The 21,312-nt window shown below is 41.9% G+C and overlaps 1 protein-coding gene across 1 annotated transcript in view; it reads left to right on the plus strand.

The window, feature by feature from the left end:
• LOC130207085 (E3 ubiquitin-protein ligase NEURL1-like) overlaps positions 1-21,312 on the plus strand; it is a 37,607-nt gene that overhangs the window by 2,423 nt on the left and 13,872 nt on the right. Inside the window, exons 2-3 of the mRNA XM_056435512.1 lie at positions 4,294-4,535; positions 6,563-6,884. Coding sequence (XP_056291487.1) covers positions 4,294-4,535; positions 6,563-6,884 — 564 coding nt within the window. The remainder of the gene's footprint in view (positions 1-4,293; positions 4,536-6,562; positions 6,885-21,312) is intronic.

Below are 21,312 nucleotides of genomic sequence, written 5' to 3' on the forward strand. Positions count from 1 at the left end.
CAACAATATTGTATTCGATCACACGTACTCCACATTCAAACATTTAGAAAACAACGTATATAGGCTGAAAACGCGATCGGTATTTCATCTAAACTAAATGTTGTCATTCTTTTGGTTATGTTAGCATTCATCAATGGTCATACCTCCACCCTTTCCTCTGTCACGCAGGGGGTCCCCCAAGGTTCAGTCCTTGGCCCCCTGCTTTTCATCTGCTACATACTCCCCCTTGGCCAAATTATTCGCAACTTCAACCTGGACTTTCACTGTTATGCCGATGATACACAGATTTACATAAACACAAAATCCACAAAGAACCCACCCCTCTCCCACATTGAAACCTGTATATCCGCAATAAAAACCTGGCTGACCCATAACTTCCTCAAACTTAACTGTGACAAAACTGAACTTCTCCTCATTGGCACTAAATCAACTCTCAACAAGACCGGACCCATCACTCTTACCATTGACGACACAACCATCACCCCCTCCCCCCTGGCTCGCAACCTTGGCTTCATCCTGGACCCCACCCTCTCATTCGACCCTCATGTTAGCTCCATTATTAAGACCTCCTACTTCCATCTCCGCAACATTGCCAAAATCAGACACTGCCTCACTCCCACTGCCGCTGAATGCCTCATTCACGCCTTTGTCTCCTCCCGCCTGGACTACTGCAACTCCCTCCTCACGGGCATCACTTCCCGCTCCCTCCATCGACTACAGATGGTACAGAACTCTGCCGCCCGCCTGCTCACTACCACCCGGTTCCGTGATCATATCACTCCTGTCCTCCAATCTCTCCACTGGCTCCCCATCAAAGACCGCATCAACTTTAAAGTGCTCCTCCTCACCTACAAAGCACTTCACTGCCTGGCCCCCCCTTACCTGACTGACCTCCTTCTTCTCCATCGCCCTACCCTAACCCTCCGATCCTCATCCACTCCCCTCATTGTTCCTCCGTCCAAACTCAAACACTTTGGTGATCGAGCCTTCTCTCGAGTTGCACCTCGTCTCTGGAACTCCCTCCCCCAGCCTGTCAGAGACTCACCTTCACTTACCACCTTCAAATCCCGCCTTAAAACCTACCTCTTCTCCCGAGCGTATGACCTCCCCTACCCTTAACCACCTCCTCTCCCCAACCCCCCCCCTCCGCTTTGCTTCTATTTCTCCCTGACTACTGTGTTTTGTTGTTCTGTTCTATTTTGTCTCTATATGTTGCCCATTCTTGTCTGTTCTTTTGCTTGCATTTTCTGTCAGCGTCTTTGGGTCATTGAAAAGCGCTTTACAAATATAATGAATTATTATTATTATTATTATCTCCGATATCACAATGAATAAAACTATGCAGTCATATTTATGTAAAATCTTTGAATATTCTTACCTTATCGGTTGACATCATTTCTTGATTTCTGACTTCGTCTGGTCATCAATACAAGTGTATGCGAGGCTGCATCTATCGTAACTGGGTATTTACGACACTGAAGTAAACGTTTAAATACCTCCAAAACTGAAGGGGGTGCTAAAAGGGAAAAACTCCATTTTGGGGCTTTAAGTTGCTCACCTGACATTCGTCATGGCACCTCTCTTTTATCACGACAGGGCTCCGGTCACTGTTTACCCCGACGTCTCCGTCAGGTTGCGCGACATTTTTAAACACACTTTAACAGCCACTGAATCATCAGCACTTTTGGCTCTAACCAGATGTAATTTCCTTTAATTTAAATGTGCTATTTTTATTATTCAATTTATTTACTTATCCGGCTTCATTCTTAGTTATTAAAGTCCTCTGTGCTCTCTGAATGCTTTAGACCCCAAGATGCCGTGGGATGTAAAAATAGAAAACCGGAGAGTTCAAATTCAAAGCATCCGAAATGATATCAATGTCATTCAAAAATATTGGATATTCCAGTCTTGGAGAGATGGTCAAGCACAAGGCCTGTGAGGTGTTTGAGACTTTGCAGGAACTACGCTATCCAGTCTTGGGCCGGCTCGTTAATGGAGTACAACACAGTCCTGTTTTGTGTTCCAGAAGACATCATGTCTGACATGACATCATGGATGCAATATGGTTGAAGGATTTGTTATGACTCCATTTAAGACCACTGTTGTGCACAGAGCACAATTCAACATTGTTCCGCAGCGACAAGAGCATGCGAAGAGCTTAACAAATACTCTGCAGTCAGCCCAGAACACTTGGCAGAGCCTCTGTGATTGTGATGTGAAGGGAAAGACTCCTATAGTTCCTCGTTTAATCTCAACAAATTAAAGGCTTTAACGTCCAACGCTGTATCAGAGCTGGTCTCAGAAGTCACACGGTGAGTCAGTGCCAATCTAGACAGTGTTGATTGATTTGTCTCCAGGGTACAATATCAACCTCTTGACCCTCCAGGGCCCCTCAAAGGAAAGCAAGAATAGTCGTCTTTCATCAGCGACTCATATAGTCTACTTCTCCCACGAACAAACACAGCAGCTCCTCCACAGTCTTCCAAATTTAGGTGTGAAAATACAAACAGTTCTCAAGGACGAAGAAGTGTTAATGAGGCCTGAATTATTCGTTGGGATTTAAATCTTGGCATCGTAAATGGTACATGAATACTTTTAAATAGCATTGCAGAGAGCCTTGAAGTATTGTAGCGCGGAAAACTGTATCAAACGGCTTCATGAGATTATATTCGACCACGTCGTCCATCAACTCTGAATAATCCCGCCTTACATTTAATGATAACCCAATGTCTGTGAGAAACAACACCACAGTGACCTTGGTGTTGTGCTTTAAAGAGAACTGTGAGGAGAGAAATAGGGAGAGTTGGTCTTCATGAAAGGGAATGAGTGGGAAATCAGGGTCATGATGACATGAAGCACAGTCTAAAACATAAAAAAGAGTGAGTGCTCTATTATGAGGTTATTGTGTGTGGGATCAGTCATAAAGTTCTCATTTCACACGGGAAAAGCTCTGATGCAATGTTGCCGTTTGAGTCTGTTATTATTTCTGCGAATTTCCTGAATGGGAAAAACAAGATTAATGTCACAAATCCTGAATCAGAAATATAGATTTCATTTGTGTCCTCATTCTGATAAGGCAGGTAGCGTTTACTTGACTCTCAGGCAAAACTACTGTGATTAATATGCACCCTTTAAAACATGAGCCACAACTGTCAATAACATGTAGCAGCCATGCCTCTCTATTTTAAGTATAGCCTTAAATATACAGCCAGCTGAACATATACGCATTAAGAACTCCTGTAACATCTTAAAGCATGCTTTCTGCTACGATGAGTCAGCTGTTGGAGATGAAGTTAGAGCATCCTAAATGTTAGCTAATCATTTCAGCTTTCTTTATCCTCCATTTCGTCCTCTTTACTTATTGTTGTACAAATGTTTTCCAGCACGGTGTTATATATTATTCACCTTATTCTTTATAAGAACAAACAGAACTAGAACGGGCACTCGGTAGAGCGCATACCTTCGCATATCACAAAATTGGGCATTGAATTATGAACATTTTGGCATTAGTTGCATGCCAATTGGATAAAAAAAAAAAAGATTTTGACATTTTCATGACCTTGACCTTGACCCTTGAGCCGATCGATCCCAAAATCTAATCAAATGGTTCCCGGATAATAACCAATCATCCCACCCAATTGCATGCGATTCGGTTTAATACTTTTTGAGTTATGCGAGTAACACTCATACAAATAAATAAATAAATAAATACACGGCGATCAAAACATAAACTTCTGCATTTTCAATGCGAAGGTAATAATACATACAAGAATGTTCTTGGTGTTACCGCTGGTGACCATTTAGTGGGGGAAAAAGAGCATTTAGTATGAACGTCTCACAGCTACATTGTTCTCTTTGATTGCGTAACCAAGGGAGAAATGATATCCTTGATTGTCTTTTCCCATCCAAGGGCACTCTTGCATGTAATTCACCTTGCACATTGTTCGTTCACGTCTGTAGTACAATAGATGTGTGGTGGAAAATTTTGAGAATAACTACCTTATGTGAATTGATTTTTACTTCATTGTATGTGACAGGAAAAGGTGAGCTATGTGAGAGTAAATGACATGTGACAGCAGGTCACAGCCAGGTGTCCACCTCACAATGTTAGAATATATTTAAAAAAAACGAAGCCTGTGGTGGTGCAGACCGTGTCATCCAATATTGTAATCTAATTTAAAATGTGGATTTTTTTACTTTGAATTTCGCCCCAAGAAGAATGTATTCAGTGTTGTATTTCCATTCTCCCCACCTGGGGACTAAGCAAGCAACACCTTTTCTTTCCCCACATAGATTCTCTGAACGGGCCGTTTCCCGCCACGTCCCACCGATGCCACCACAAGCCGAAGCGCTGCCTGCCCATCCAGCCGTGTGGAAGTCTGTCCTCCTTCCCTCTCCTCTTCCATCCCAGCACAAAGGGCTCGCAGATCGTCATGGACATGTCCCAGAGGACTGTGAAGAGACAGGCCAGCTTCTGTAACGCCATCACCTTCAGCAACAGACCCACTGCCGTGTACGAACAAGTTCGACTGAAGGTAACTGTGTCCGAGTTACAAATAATTATATATTTTAAGTCTGATCATGTTTGGAGAAGGCACGCTGTAAACAGTGGAAGAATGACACCAGGAGGTCAACTGAAAGATCCCAGCATGAGTCACTATATTAACATATAATTAAAGTCCATTGACGTCAGAGTAGGTCATCGATAGAAACTATTGCGAAACTATTGCGAATGCAAAATGCAAATCTAGGTCGTTGTCATAATAGAAACAAATTCAACGGCTTTGATGAGACTTCACACAAATTAGGAATAAACTGAAAAACTTTATATATATATATATATATGTATATAAATGTATATAAATATATATTTTAAATAAATTTATACATTTATAAATATAAAATGTATATATATATATACAGTATATATATATACTGAAAAACATATTTATTTATTTTAAATGTCAAGCCTGTTTTACCAAATTTCAACATGAAAGCTGCAATTTGTAGCATGAGATTGTTTCCCGTTCCTCGTCTTGAAGTCGAAACACGATGCCGCCTCCACGTGAAACGACCCCGGGGAATAGAACACCACCAACATTAGTCATCCTGATGGCTTCCATCATTTCCTGTAAAACACGTTCATTTCCCAAACCATACAGTGCACTAATTTCTTGTAAAGGTTATTGCTGCCAAGATACTGCACAATCAACATATGTATATCCTGCATTTGCTAATATTAGTATTTACAGTAGACTAGGGACACATTAAGACACTAATTGTGACTGTAATTAGCAGATTGTCTTCTTTTCTCTCTTATTCACTCCTCAGCATGTTTGTATTTTTCTCCCCCCCTCCCCTCTCTCTCTCTCTCTCACACTCTCTCTCTCTCCATCCCCCGTCTTTGCTCTCCCCTGTTTTGTATTTCTCTCTTTTCTCTGCTCTTGTGTGGGCCAAAGCAGCAGCAGCTTAGAACAAGTTTCCACTTCACCTATCGGCCCATCTATGTCTCGAAAGTGAGAGAGCAGGGCAAGCATTGCCATGTGAGGAACACTGTTATCTGGCACGGTAAATCCAAAGTAAATAGAGGCTCAAAATAAGACAAAAATCGTTTGCAGGTGATACACATACCAAGATAACTAGTCTTAGTTTGATTACAATTGATTTGTAGCTCACGGATTGGCACTATGGATGGCTGTGTTGGTCTGTGTGTTGGTCTCAACTGAAATATCTCCAGATTATCTATGGGAACGATTGGATGAATCGCCATGAAATATGGGACAGACATTGAAGTCCCCTTCAGGATATGAAGTAGAAATTTTGTTTTAATCTAGCATCAGGTACTAATTGTAATTCGTCTAAAACGTAGTTTTTTAACCAAATATCTGTAAAGAGAATAACATTCATATCATCCTCTTTGTGTTTGGTGCTTATGAACCCATATTAGATGCTATCGCACTAAAATAAGACAATGCGCATGGGAATTGTTAGTTACACCGGCTGAACTCAAGTCAGTATGTTATCGTTGTTATCACGAACATGTACGCGTGCTGATTTGATCAATTAGCTCAAAGCAGTGCAGTGCCAACATTCCACCTCATAGAGCCTCATTTTAGAGTCTTTTTACAGCAACAGTTCATCTTTAACCCTCCTGTTACCTTAGGGTCAATTTGACCCCATTCAATGTTTAACGTCGGTGTTCTTTCGGGTCAATTTGACCCCAGGCTGTTTTTCACTGTATCAAACATATAAGAAATATCAACTTTTTTATATATTTAAAGGGCTATTTATTTTGTTTGTCAACAAACAAACATAAAGTACCTCACACGTAAACTTCGAAAACAATATTAATTCTAATAATTTTCTGGAGGTTTTAATTGCTGGGGTCAAATTGACCCTAAGGGTAAAATATGTCAGTAAATATAAAGGTAACAGGAGGGTTAAACATTGAATGGGGTCAAATTGACCCTAAGGTAACAGGAGGCTTAATCATTGAATGGGGTCAAATTGACCCTAAGGTAACAGGAGGGTTAAATTTATCTTCTCAATTAATATTCTCCAGATCACGAAAAAGCAGTGCTGCTGGAGCGGCGCTCTGCGTCTTGGTTTTACATCCAAAGACCCATCGAGGATCAACCCAGACACTTTGCCAAAGTACGCCTGCCCCGACCTGGTCTCCCAGAGCGGCTTCTGGGCAAAAGCCCTGCCGGAGGAGCTCTCCGACGAGGGAAACGTCATCTCTTTCTGGGTGGACAAGAAGGGCCGGGTGTTTTACCGCATCAACGACTCCAGCCCAATGCTGTTCTTCAGCGGGGTTCATGTCTCTGGGCCGCTGTGGGCTCTCATAGACATCTACGGCCTCACCAGGGGGGTCCAGCTGCTAGGTGAGTCATGCGTACAAAACCAGGTCCTTTCCAGGAAATGATTTCCCTGATCCTCTGAAATACAATTTGTCCAATATTTATAAATCAATATCTGGAACAACTAATTACTAATCAGCATCAGCGGCACTTTGTGTTTAGTATTGAGCTCAAAGCACGGTACAGACCTCACAGATCGTTGTTGCGAAAATGCTTCACCACTCGGAAACCTTTCTGCATCTGTGTGAGTGGTTAAAAGACGATGTTACATACAGCTGCTCCACTTTTCCCACTCTCACCAAATAGCTCAGTGGAAAAAGATGGTGAAAGATTATATTGTTACCGCGGTCGTTAGTATCAAAGAAATTTCCCCCCCGAGGGGGAATTTCAAAATGTCTGAAGTTCGTTCTAACAAGTTCTACGTGCTGTTTAAAGGGTCATTACATCAAAGAAATTAAGAGCAAACAGGTCCTCCGCAATTATTAACAGCAGTTTTTCACGCACTGGATTATCCGAAGTATGTTCGGATTGCACACCGAGACGCATTCATGGGACACATCATGCATCGAAAACAGCCGTCTCTATTTTGGAAAACAACACCAAACCACAATAGATAAATAGGGATCCTTGTGGAAGCTTCAGTGCTTATTTATAACCATTTCCAGGAATTGTGCAGCCTCTCTCCAAAGAATAGAGGCTGTCAGCATTATTAATAAAAATAGAGGAGGCTCCCATGTTGCGTAGATAGTGCCATTTAACCTCATTTCTCCTCGTGTGGTTGACGGCGAGACGCTCGCTATCTCGCGTTGGGCTGTTTGGTATCCAGCGCCAGAGTGCCATTATCTGGGGTTCACTGGCCTTGTGGTGCTGATCAGCACACAGCTCTTGTTGAAGAACAAGAGGAGTGTGTTGGTCATCCCCAAGAGGAGGAGGCATGATGTCAGGTAATTACATGTCGGGGGTGGTTTTTCCAAGCAGTCAAACCAGAGGAACGTCTCACTCTGCGGATCCAGGTCACAATTCAACTTCAAACACAGATTTACATTTAAATGGTTTGGTAGAATAAGAGGCTGTTTCCATTTTACAATGAAAGTGAAAAGATCGCTTCATGTGTAGTAGTCCCGTGCGTGTGAACTGTGAATGAATCCCACTGTTTCTCCTCTGGGTTTTCCCGTCAGCTAAAGGATCACTCGGCTATCAGCTTTCCTCCACAGCCCGAGAGCTACACTCCTGGAGAGCATGGTGTATCTCAAAGGCCCGGTATTGTCTCGGCAGTTGGCTGAATTTCAGCAAACACTTAGTCTCTGAAATATGGGCGGACACATCATAGTCTGGTGATGTGAACTGGCACATTTGCATATTGTCCTCCAACAGAAGGGTGCATTTAGTTTCCTAATGATGCTTACACTCGGGTCTGATATGAAGGCTGCACCCGCTTGATAGAGTGAGCCAAATGTCACCTGTTGTGGGCTTTTAATCACACAATCTGTCCAGCTGGGAGTTACAGATCTGCTGCAGTTGTTTTTTCTTTTACCGGAGACAAATGGAGCGTTGAGCTGTGAATGAGCTCTGTGGGTTGGAGAGAATGGCTTGGTGGGGTGACCTTGATTTGGCTTTTGAGATTCATGTGCGAGACAATAAAAATATGAGAGAAAATAAATTGAGATAGACCTGTTGACTGGAGTGATATAGATTGCTGTGTCAGCTGGATCGTTTGTTTTAAGAGCTTAAGGTTTCTTAAAGGGGAACTTCACCAATTGGACGCATGCGGATCAGTTCACCTGTCACAAAGAGAAGCACTCAGTCTGTGACACAGTTGTGTATTGTCTTCTGTGGCTTTAAAGGTGGACTCCATCAATTTAGGGCTGGCACCTTCTGGTCGGTTGGTCAACTGGTTGGACAATTTTATGAGGTGGAAAATCCCTTCTCAAGCCATTATTTTCAGGGGCCGGAAAGGTGTGAGAGAGCGAGAGAGAGAGAGAGATTGTGTCTTTAATGAAGGGTTCCTTGTTTTGCTCCGATTCAACAACAAAGAAAACGGTTTGGAACGATCCGTCTATGCATCTGCTCTCGTACTGCAGCGCTCCCTTGGTGAGCTTTTCCCAGTCCTCGTCTCAGTCTTCAGTTCTGACAGTTGCGCTGCTATAATGCATAAAGTCGTTGGTTTGTGGGTTGAACTTGGGCGTTTGATTAATGCAGATGTGTGCCTGTTGTGCGGTACTATTTGCTCCCACTGGTCAGGTGGGTGCGGCTATTAAAAACCCAGACCTCCTATCACTACTTGATAGGATTTGAGTGTAAACGTATCAAATTTGACCAAATGAAGGGCCTGGTCAGTTTTGAGTATGTTGTTATAATTTAGATCTAAAATAATTAGGTTAAGCTAATCGCAAAAAGTTGAAGAGTGAGTAGAATTTCAGTCGACCGTTGACTCCAGCCCTAAGAGCAGCCCTTTAACATTGTTGGACTCACAATAGACAGTTTGCAGCAAGGATAACTACAGATTTAATCATTTTTTTTGCAGTTTTTTCACTGTAAAAAACTCCCACAATGCAACTTGAAAGAGATTTAGATGCGTTATGCGTTAGCGGGAGCTAATGTAGGCTCAAGCTGATAGCTTCAAGCACAGATAAGGAGTGGGCTACGGGGGTCTGGTAACTTCACTTCTCGAACTCAACACCCACAGATTTGTTCATATTCAAACTGAGGATGTCTTATGATGATTTAGTGTATTCATGCTGCACAGATAGAGAAGGCTTTTGAAACTTTTTCTATACATACAGTTGAACTGAAAAGTACCTTCATGATGTCATCAGGGTTATTTTGACCTGGGCTTGAGATATCATATTCTGCATTAAAGGCTGCATTACAAACTGATATGTGGTGTTTGAAAGATATGAGCATTTACAATGAAAGAAAGATGGTTTTGAGTTGCATTATGAGAATTGTAGGACTCAAGGTTCTGGAGTATGACCCATAGGGACTAAAACTCAGGATATCATGATATCTGCTCCGAATTCAATGCGATTCGATGTGACCTCATTCCCCAGCTGACACAACTATCAGCTCAGACCAAACAGCCTTCTCTCTATCTTATTTTAAGACCCATGTACTGAGGACAACTTTATCTGATCACATGCTTTCTGCGAATAGCTTCCTCATCTTAAATAATCCATTGATTCATTATGAAAGTGCTCACATGTCAACCTTTGTCTGAGAGTATAAACGTCAGTGTTACAGGCACAATGCGTCATTGCTTTTATGATGAAATCTTTTTCCTGGTTTGATTATTTTTCTCCAACTAATAGTTTTTAGGATTAAAATTCAACCTGAACGCATGATAAAGAAAATATTTCTGTTCTTTTTACTATGAAAGTGATCCATTTCAGCAGGGGTACTGTCAAAAGTGTGTTCTTTTGATCCTGTGGATAATATGCATCACACACCGTTTGTGTCTCTGTTATCTTTTACATCCTTACACACTGTATTAAGGAATCCATCGGAGCTGCTGTCCATCGTCGACTTCTCTGTTCTCTCGGTGCAGTCTGCTGTCCGACAGCTTCCCTGCCATCGGGTCTTATTCTGATGTTTATGGATCTTTTTAAGAGCGGCGTTGTTTCCTTTAAGAGCTTTTATCAAGGGAGTGCAGTTCAGGAGCTATAGCCACCCATGCAAAGAGTCAAAGGCGATCCTGAGATCAGCGAGACAGCTCGAAAGCTGAGATGGTGTTGCGTAAGAGAGGAAGCTAAATTAATCTGCTGAAATCAAACTGGGCCTCAGGGGTTGTGCAGACCAACAATGCTGCCCACGCAATTTAAGAACGATCTGTTACATCACCACACTCACGCAACTATGAATACAGACTGAAGTGCCTTGCTCGGGTTTTGTACACAAGGGCCTGTGCTATGCTGAGACACATTAGGGCTGAGAGGGACGGACAAAGGGTTTCCTCAAGTGTATAATATGTCTCAAGCTACATAACTGTTTTCAAAGCACAATTTATCAGCTGTGTCTTATTATAAATGACTCTAATGACTGTATTGTAAAAACATCAGACTTCAGATACAACGTTGCGAAACTAAGATATACAATTTCCAAACAGACACACGCAAGTTTTGCAACATAAGTTTTATTCTCGGTCGACTTTTTCAAGTCGTGGGAGTAGCTCCAGAAATCAGGTCGCACATAAACTTGCAAGTGTTTTCGGTTTCATTTCCCTAAAGCGAGACACAAATGGGAACACTATGTGTTCCTGCAGTCAAAGTAACAGGGCTCCCTATACACACACCTCAACAGAATGTGTTTGTTTATGGGACGACTCCAGAGAGACCGCAGCTTCGACCGTTTTGTACAGGTACGATGGATTCCTTCCAAGTCGGATCGGCGGAGCGAGTCAAAGGCATCCTTTGATGGATGCAAGATGCTCTGCTGGGGGTTTGTTTACTAGAGGTAGATGAGTCACTTAATCACCGACAGACCGGTAGTGATCCGTGGGACCGACGTCAGCTAACATCATCTGCAACCTGTCTCCCTAGTCATTAGAGAAGAACCCAAAATGTCTGCTAGACTGTCAAGAAGCTGCATGTATCCCAGGTGATGAAGAGGAGGGCGTTGACATCAATCATGTCTGTACATGGCATTGCGATGCATTAAGCCCAGAGAGCATCATGCTGGGAAAAGCCTGGCGCTGTACGCTTGTCATGCTTATTATTGCACCTGAGAGATATCACCAATGTTTCCCCCTCTGGGGACACGGCGAGCCGCTTTGAAAGACGGACCGGCTGTTTTTTTAAAACAGTTTGCACAGATGTAGATTTTGAGCCGTGTTCGTCGTGTGGCTCTATGAATGGGAATGGAATTCTGTCTTTATCAATAAAAGTACGATGGAGGTCCGTACGAGTTTGCGCAGGGAATGCGACTTTGTGGTTTCTTGTCTTTTCATCTAGCTTGTGAAATATCTCCACTGGATACATTCATAGTTCTTCAATTATGACTTTGCTGATGCCAACACTTGTTCTATTGTGCCACCGTCACATTTCGTGTAAAATATCTCAACAATTTTGGATGGATTTCCATAAACTATGTTTCAAATATGAATGTCCCCCCACACATCTAGCACCATCATGCCAAAACGCATTGCACAAAGCCTTTTTTTGGGCAGCCACCTCTAGTGGAAAACACAATAGATGATAGACCGAATAGAAGAAAAGAAAATCAAAGGTACAATGCAGTCCATGATGCAACGGTGGTGATGGTGGTTGATGTGTTGTCAAGATATTATTGTCGTAGAAATACAAATCCATGCACAGTGGAAGTGCTCCCCAGTGCCCTGCCAGCGTCTTTCTGCCACTATCTGATCACACGCCCTTTGAAGCCGTAACCAGAGAATATTTGGCCTTTTTATTTGAAAAATTATCATAGTTCGTCTGTCAAACGACTGATCAGTTTATGAACTTATGTTTTCAGCTCAAACCAGCATAATCACTGTGAGCATGTTGGCATGCATTTACCATCTTGTTTTCATTGGTGCATATTTTCAATAGTTCACAGCTTTATCTGAAACCATTTCACACGGTTGTTGTTGTTATCAAGTGGTACTCACGTCATTTCAGCAAAAGCTGTTCGTAAGCGGAGAAAGATCACTGCACCCTTGAGTCATACCTGTCATATCTGTGTCGACAGATTAAGAGCTTTAAATGCTGAAAAGCTCCGTGCTGCACAAACATGTTGGGTTGTCTGAACCCGACGGTGCTGCACTTCCCTTCCTTTGTGTCTATTTGTGTCCGTGTTCTCTCAGTGTGCCGGCCGCTCACTCACTACAGATCTCACTTATTGTTCCACTTGTCAACGCAGATTATGTGGAGTTTCACGGGTTTTGAATTGCGGATGAAATGGTTTTAAATATAGGGGGTAGTAGATAGTTGGTAGTTGACCCGTCTGTCACGAGCAGCCAGCAATGCAACGACTGTGGGAAAAACAGAATGAGTCAAACTTGAAATTCTGTGGTCATCTGTGTCTTTAATCCTGAGTCTGGAGGTGTGGTCCCTGCCTTTCCACATATTGAGAAAGCAGAGCCAAACTAATGAGTTAATTTTGGTTGATAAAGACACACGATGAGCCTCAAGGGGTTGATTACTCTCAAGTACTGCAAATGGATGTCGAATACCAATATGTTCAATTTCGTCAGTTGCTTTCTGGAAAATCCTCCAAAAGCAATATTCTGGAAAATCTGTCAATTATCAGTTTCCTGCCAAAGGCACATAGCAGACTGTAAGGGAAATGGTCATATTATAAACATTTAGTCATTTCCTTCAGCTGAATTCTTTTGGCAGCATTTGACTCAAAGCATGAATCATACTACGGCTTGTCGCTCTCTATTTTTCTCTCTGGCTCTCTCTGAGTGCTGATCACACCAATAAATCATATGAAAAATGATCCTTTTTTCAAGGAACTGAACATTGAAACCTGATTATCATGACATTAACATTTTTCAAGACTGTGGACCTTGTCGCAAGTTCACCTCTCTTGGAAGTTACTGAAGCCTGCAACTTATCTTCAGGTCAAGAGAACCAGTTTAGCCCATGTTGATACCTTTTTTGGGAAGAATTCATGGGGCTGGAAATGATTGTGGTGCAAGGCTGCGGTGACCTTGTCCGTTTCCATGCCCCTTCTTAGCTTTCCCACCATGTTTGATGCTGAAGCTGTGACTTTGCTCCTTGGCATCCAGCCAATCACACGTCCTCAGTCGCTTCCCAGGGGCAGCAAAGCAAAGCTGTACATGCTAGATCTAACAAGTTGTGTATCTAGACTACTTATTACTTTAACATACATTATATTCTACATTGCAGTATTTCAATTGCTATATGTGAGGTTTTCAAATGTGTAATTGCTTGCAGTAGTTTCATCCTGATTGGCATCTGCAGCTGCACACTTGGCCCTATAACCTGATGATAGAGATACACACTCATTAGGTATGAGTCACTTTTTTTGTATACTAACTGCCCAAACAATGCACAACATGGATTCGAGTGTAGAATGTATACATGGGGTTGAATTGGGATGCAGATAACCTGCATCCCAACCTGCATAACATTCCAGGGCAAAGGCACTTAAGCATAGTCCCTTGTTTATTACCTTCGCATTGAAAATGCGGAAGGTTATGTTTTGATCGCCGTGTATTTATTAATTAATTAATTTATTTGTATGTGTGTTATTCGCAGAACTCAAAAAGTATTGAACCGAATCGCATGAAATTTGGTGGGATGATTGGTTATTATCCGGGGACCATTTGATTAGATTTTGGGATCAATCGGGTCAAAGGTCAAGGTCAAGGTCATGGAAAGGTCAAACAAATTTTTTACCATAGCACGATACATTTTTGTCCAATTGGCATGCAACTAATGCCAAAATGTTCATAATTCAATGCCCAATCTTGTGATATGCGAAGGTATGCGCTCTACCGAGTGCCCATTCTAGTTACATATATTTATAAACTAGCATGCTATAATACACCGCTGCAACATGTTAACATATATTAAAGATAAACGCATTGCGGAGGCAGGACTTCAGGTTGGGAGCGGAACAAGGTTGGTGCAGTACGGCCGAGAAAATTGAAGAGAAGAAGATCATGAATGCAAAAGTTAAAACTGATGATAGCGGTTCACCTTGCCCAAGATAATAAGACGGCAAGAGAACAATGTTGGATGAAGGCAACCATGGTAACGGTGCCTCTGAGGCTGGTGTGAGTCAAGAGCAGACAAAAATAAGTGCCAAGAAATGACTTGAAAAAATAAATAATGAGTAGGATATTCACAGACTCAGTTAAACATGAGAGGGGGGATTCTCTTTTCCATTGCATTTAGTTTAGCATGAGGGCTAAAAGAAACACGAAATCCAGCTTACGATGCTTACTTATATTGTCTGGAGCAAAATCTTATCGTTTACACAGTCCATTGTCCATTGCTTGTATTAACCCTCCTGTTACCTTAGGGTCAATTTGACCCCATTCAATGTGTAACCCTCCTGTTACCTTTATATTTACTGACATATTTTACCCTTGGGGTCAATTTGACCACAGCAATTAAAACCTCCAGAAAATTATTAGAATTAATATTGTTTTCCAAGTTTAAGTGTGAGGTACTTTATGTTTGTTTGTTGACTACCTAAATAGCCCTTTAAATATATAAAAAAGTTGATATTTCTTATATGTTTGACAGTGAAAAACAGCCTGGGGTCAAATTGACCCTAAGGTAACAGGAGGGTTAACAAAATATATTAGATTCACTTTAAGTATATCTCACTTTCCTTTTGGTTTTATTGTTGAACTCAAAAACTAACCAGATACTTAACCTCCTTACACATGCTATAATGTATGCTTTGTTTTCCTTCAAGAAGTGAAGTCATTCTGTCAGACAGTTGGTTAAAATGAAACGAGGGGCCCGGTTCAAACTCAAATGTTCTATGTCTTAACGTCTGCCAGCATGTGCACCTGCAGGATTTGGGTCTCTGTATTTATGTGAACTCTGTTTCAAGTGATCTCAGTGCGTGAAATGTAATTGATTTGTTGAACCAAAATAAATTCTGCTGGACAGGCTATTGTGCCTCAGCTGGGATTTAATCAACCCAGATGGAATCAAACAGATTTGCTGAGAAATCAAAATATAAATCGTAATGGAGCCTGTCGGGTTTTAATCCTGGGAGCCGAGTTGTACAGAGGGAAGCCTCCTGAGAGGAAACCAATCACTTTTAGACGAACAGAGTTCGGTCCCAGCGAAGACGTTAATGTGTACTTTGTATTCTGTGTGTATTTATTGCCCAAATGTGTCTATCGGGGCAGTTTTCATAGAGGGTGTTTCCACCGAAACAATGAGATGAATCTATAATCGGAGAAATGGGTTTGAGATCAAATTGAAACAGAGACATCTCATCAACACTCAAAAACACTAAGTTAAAAAGAAGAAGAAAAAAGGGGGTTCAAATCAGGTCTGTGTGAAAGTGCATACATAGTGTTATATGCATCCACTGGAGAGACACTTTGTCACAACGCTGTTAGAGTGGACCCAAAAGCACGACTGACAGGAGTAACAAAGATTACTGTCAAAACCGGGAGATCAGTCGAAGAAGCAAACAAGTCCGAAAAGGGGCGGGCAGAGAATCAGAGGTCAGGGCAGGCAGGGTCAGAACAGGCAGGTCAGGAATATACTCTAATAACACTGGAGAACTTGGCACGAAAACACAAGACAATCTGGCAGAGGACAAGTGCAAGTGAGGGAACCTAAGTAGACAGGGACTAACGAGGGAATGGGCAACAGGTGAGACGGGCATGAAGACCAGGTGAAGGTAATGAGGGACTAACGAGGTGATCAGAGGCAGGTGAGGGGAGTTGGACTGACGAGATGGTGTGACAGGATGAAAACAACTATTACAAAAAGGAAGGCGTGGAGCTAAACTGTTACACACTTCAGTTGAGGTGAGCTGGAAACATTGTACCCTTGTGACATCCCTGAAGTGTTGAGCGCCGTTTCCACTGCAGCCATTTGTCACCTTATTTTCCACGATCACGGTCCAAAACTCACAACCAGCTGGCACCAAACAAAGGACCTGACTTGATCTCTCAAAGACGCCACGTATGTGGCTCCAATTGCACATGGCATCTGAGCTACTCAAACCGTCGGGCTCCTCCCAGTGTATCGATATCGTAGCGACCCCCCCCCCCCCCTCATCCCACGCTTCACACTCATATATACTTCCATTATCTCGAGTGGGATACCACTCCTTAAAAGCTCATCGATGCAGATTTCCCCCCCTGGAGCCTGTTCTCTTTTTGTTTCTCTGATAAGCTAAAGCCCTTCCCTCTCCTTGTTGGGACACCCCCCCACACACACACACACTCATGACAGATGACTTCACTCACTCATTCTAGACAGAGCCCTGGATAGGCCTCCTCGGCGTGCATACTTAGGATAAATCCCCAAATGCACACACGCACACAATTGCTTCAGCTGACCTTGTATAGAGGTCGCGGCTTCACTAAAGCCCACAAAAGCTTCTTAATCCCGTTCCACCGGGGCAAGGAATCAAGTGAACACTCGCTCTTCACTACCATGCCGTTCTCTCACTGGGAGCCCTTCTAAATACAAGGGTAACATCAACATTTAATTGAAGGATTTGGATCAAAAACTACAATGTACTGTGACATGCAGGCCTCTCTCTGAAATGCATTTCCAGATGAGGTGGAGCTAGGCTATTTTTGTTCGCAATGTAGCATATTTTTAGACTGCATTACATTGTTTTATTCACGGCATGATTTCCCAGTGAATCAGGGTGCCGTTTTGTTCAGTTATATCTGACACGGCCGTCCTCCTTTGCCAACATCATGTTCACTTTACAGTTACTGGATTTTCCGGATTGCGTTTAGAATACTGTGACGGTTGCAACTTGTTTAAAGAGGTCTACTGAAACCGGGTAGAGGGATTTTCTGCAGGTCTATGTTTTGTTGAGGGTGTGTACTAACTTCCACATAGCCAAGAAATACTTTCATGATGGTCTAGCAACTTTTTTCTCACAGTTGCAATGCATAATAAAAAGCCAAAAACAACGGGGAACCATTGACCCTGCAGAACAGTGTCAGTCTTGTATGTGTTCCTCTATTTAATCAGAGTTTTGCTCCTGAGATTGAGGAGCTGGAGCTGTTTAAAGACCACTTCATTTTACTTGGACACTTTCAGCCACACACTTAATCAGATCTGTATAGTTTTTGTGCCTGAAAAAGTGATTCAAACTTTGCCTTGCTATTCAAAAGTTTCAAGGACTTATACCAAAAAAAGTAATATATTCACCATTATGTTCATTGCATGTGAAAGTAAAAACCTTTGAAGCATCGCCAAATCTTAAAAGTTGTGCAACGCTGCAGTTCATTTTCGGCGAGTGCCCATGTTTAATTTTAGAACATAAATCAGAGGATAAAAGACAAGACTGCACTTGTCTCTAATTGAGAGGAAGGCTTGGCTCAAGAGTAAAAACAAAGTGTGTTTACACACCAGTTTATTTGTCGCTTGAATATGTCAAGTCAGTGACTCCCAGACCTGGTTTTTTTGCGAGACGTCACCAAATGAACCAAAGTTCACCTTCATCAGTCGTGGTCCAGATTAGAGGCTAACCCTGTTTTTTTCCACAGGTCGATGAATTTGTGGCAGTCAATTTCACGACAGTGGATCTATGGATCAAAAAGCTTGGAACAGAATCATGCCTGTACAAATGCTGTTTGAATACTATCCTGCTAGTAATCAAGTTGTCCGTCTACAGTGTTAATATTGGCTCCTAACTCCTGCTGTGTGCACATTGAGATCATGACAGGAAAAATAAAGTCATTTTCCCCTCATGAAAAAGTTTAGTCTCCTAAAAGCTTTTGACAAACTGCCTAAAATGAGCCAATGAGATGCATGAGCAACATTTAGTGTTCCTCAGGCAACCTTGTGCCGTCTTCTCAAACACAGAGTTACATCCGTGACTGCTGGTGATGAAGACAGAAAAATAAATGAACCACCAAGTCATTAGAATTAAGTAAACAGCAAAGCTGTCTGTTTTATTACTTTATATTCTTGTAATAAATATACAATTATCTATTTGATGGTAATCTCTATGTGAAACTAGAATGGGCACTCGGTAGAGCGCATACCTTCGCATATCACAAGATTGGGCATTGCATTATGAACATTTTGGCATTAGTTGCATGCCAATTGGATAAAAATTGACCGCGCTATGGTAAAAAGAAGATGTTGACCTTTTCATGACCTTGACCTTTGACCCGATCGATCCCAAAATCTAATCAAATGGTCCCCGGATAATAACCAATCATCCCACCAAATTTTCATGCGATTCGGTTTAATACTTTTTGTGTTATGCGAGTAACACGCATACAAATAAATAAATACACGGCGATCAAAACATAACCTTGCGCATTTTCAATGCGAAGGTAATAAAGACAAGAGTAAGACAAAATAGGAGGTTTGCAGTGTAATTATCACGTGACCGGCACAGGACAGGGGAAGAAGTCAACAGGAGCGGACGGTATATATATATATATATATATACATTTTATATATATTTATAAATTTATTTAAAAATATATATTTATATACATTTATATACATATATATATATATATGTATATAAACACATGTTTTAGACACATGTAGACATGAATAATAGGCCTAGATTCACAGTTTAGAATTTAAAAAAATTCTCTGATATGTAAATCATGTTAACATATCATGTTCATAATTTATTCAATGTAATTTTCCATGAATGAAAAGTTACAAAATGTTTATCTATGCTGTCAATTATAGTTCTTAGAAATAAAACCGGTCAAAATGACCTGTAATTTGGGTGTGGCCAGTAATTATCCGTGCACAGACTTCCTTCTGTGTACGCTACCCTTCTGATTTGCAACTTGAGATATGAGACTGGAGTTGAAGTTTCGACACGACGTGTACAACCGGATTGTTTCACAAGTATCCAGGTGACGAGCACATTTCAAGCCAACACAATCTAACTCGCACAATAGCCGGTGGGTTCCCAGAATGCATTTCAGCCAATGCGTTTCATCTCCTTTGCTTTTTACCTGCCTTCAACCAACGCCTGCATGAGCGTAATGTTGTAGTGTATTGTGTTGACTTTCTGGAAAGAAAAATACATTAAAATATTGCAGAATCTGTTGGGTGAATGATATATAAAAAATAAAAATAAACCTTGAACCTTGAACAGGACTCTATATCTCTGCTCTGTTTGTTATGAGAGCAGTTATTTACCTCTCGTCACGAAACCATGAATGTTTGTTTACTCACATAAACACGTTCGTGAAATGTCAGAAGATAAACACAGCGTATTGTGTGTTTCAAAGCTTTTTCATATTTCTCAGTCGTCCTTTTAAACCAAACCGAGGAAGAGATCATACATATGTATGCGGCTCACGTCTCTATCTTTCATTGTTTTGTCTTCTTACATCTTTTGTAAAGCTTGTTTTTCCGCGAAAGGTGGAAACTTCCTCGTACAGTGACGTTGCCATTCTCCTCACGACTTGTCTCGACTGCCTCGCCGCTCACACGGTGAACTGCAGGAAGCCGCAAAAGCAAGAATAGAAATTATCTCTTGTGGCCCAAAGTCGGCTAACTTTGCCTTGAAGACGATAAGGCGGCTAATAATAAGAGCCTCGTGCTTGGTTGTGGACACTCTTGACTGAGGAAGTAATTAAGTTCAAGCAGTTTATCAGTGGCTGGCCGGAGATGTGCTGTCTTTGTGTGATAAAGAGGAGCTGGTGAGGTATGCCCATTCTCTCAAGTGTCCTCCCCACCCGATTTTTTCATCCTCGCCTCCACTGTCGCACTCTCCCACTGCATCCACTCCCCAGAGGGGAAGCCCGAAGCAGATCGAGGCTAAGAGCCACGCAACTCTGCCACCGTGTCAATCGTCCCTCGGCCTTTCCCTCCCCGCTCTCCTCAAATGTCCTAATCAGGTTAATTACCTTCGCATCGAAAATGCGGAAGGTAATGTTTTGATCGCCGTGTATTTGTATGCGTGCGTGTTATTCGCATAAGTCAAAAGGTATTAAACCGAATCGCATGAAATTTGGTGGGATGATTGGTTATTATCCGGGGACCATTTGATTATATTTTGGCATCGATCGGGTCAAAGGTCAAGGTCAAGGTCATGAAAAGGTCAACATCTTCTTTTTACCATAGCGCGGTCAATTTATATCAGAATCAGAATCAGAAACCGTTTTATTGCCAGGAATGTTTACACAAACGAGGAATTTTTTTCGCGGAAGGTGCAACATTTAGACATGACAAACAACAATCAACGCGACAGCAACATTGAACTTAAGTATAAGATAGGATAAGATAAAGATAAAGTGCTCGGACAACAAATAACGTTAAAGTGTTTAACTGTGTGTTTCAAGTGACATGTGTGTTTAAGTTAAAAGTGTATGTTACATGTGACGTGTGTTTAAGTTAAAGTGCATGTGTGTGGAGGAGGCCTCCAGTTAAAGTGCAATCTGCATTTCAATCCAAATGGCATGCAACTAATGCCAAAATGTTAATAATTCAATGCCCAATCTTGTGATATGCGAAGGTATGCGCTCTACCGAGTGCCCGTTCTCGTTCTAACCTGTGTCGGAGAGCCGTGTTAAATACGGCCGCGGATCCTTTTGTACCGACCGTGCGCACGTGAAGACTCTTGCGGTTCTGCGGCGATGTTCCCGTGTGGATTGTAATTTACAGTGAGCAGAATCAGCAGAGGGAGGGCTATCTGTGAGAGAGACACTCGATACAGTTTTCAGAATGCCTTTCTCGTTCGCCGATCGATGGAAAAAAAGCCGCTTTTAGCCTCCAGACACAGAACTTAAAACGCTAACTGTGCATGGAGGTAGAACACAGTCACTGCTGCTGAGGCA

Source organism: Pseudoliparis swirei, chromosome 17 (genome assembly GCF_029220125.1).
Source record: "Pseudoliparis swirei isolate HS2019 ecotype Mariana Trench chromosome 17, NWPU_hadal_v1, whole genome shotgun sequence".
NCBI classification, from domain to species: Eukaryota; Metazoa; Chordata; class Actinopteri; order Perciformes; family Liparidae; genus Pseudoliparis; species Pseudoliparis swirei.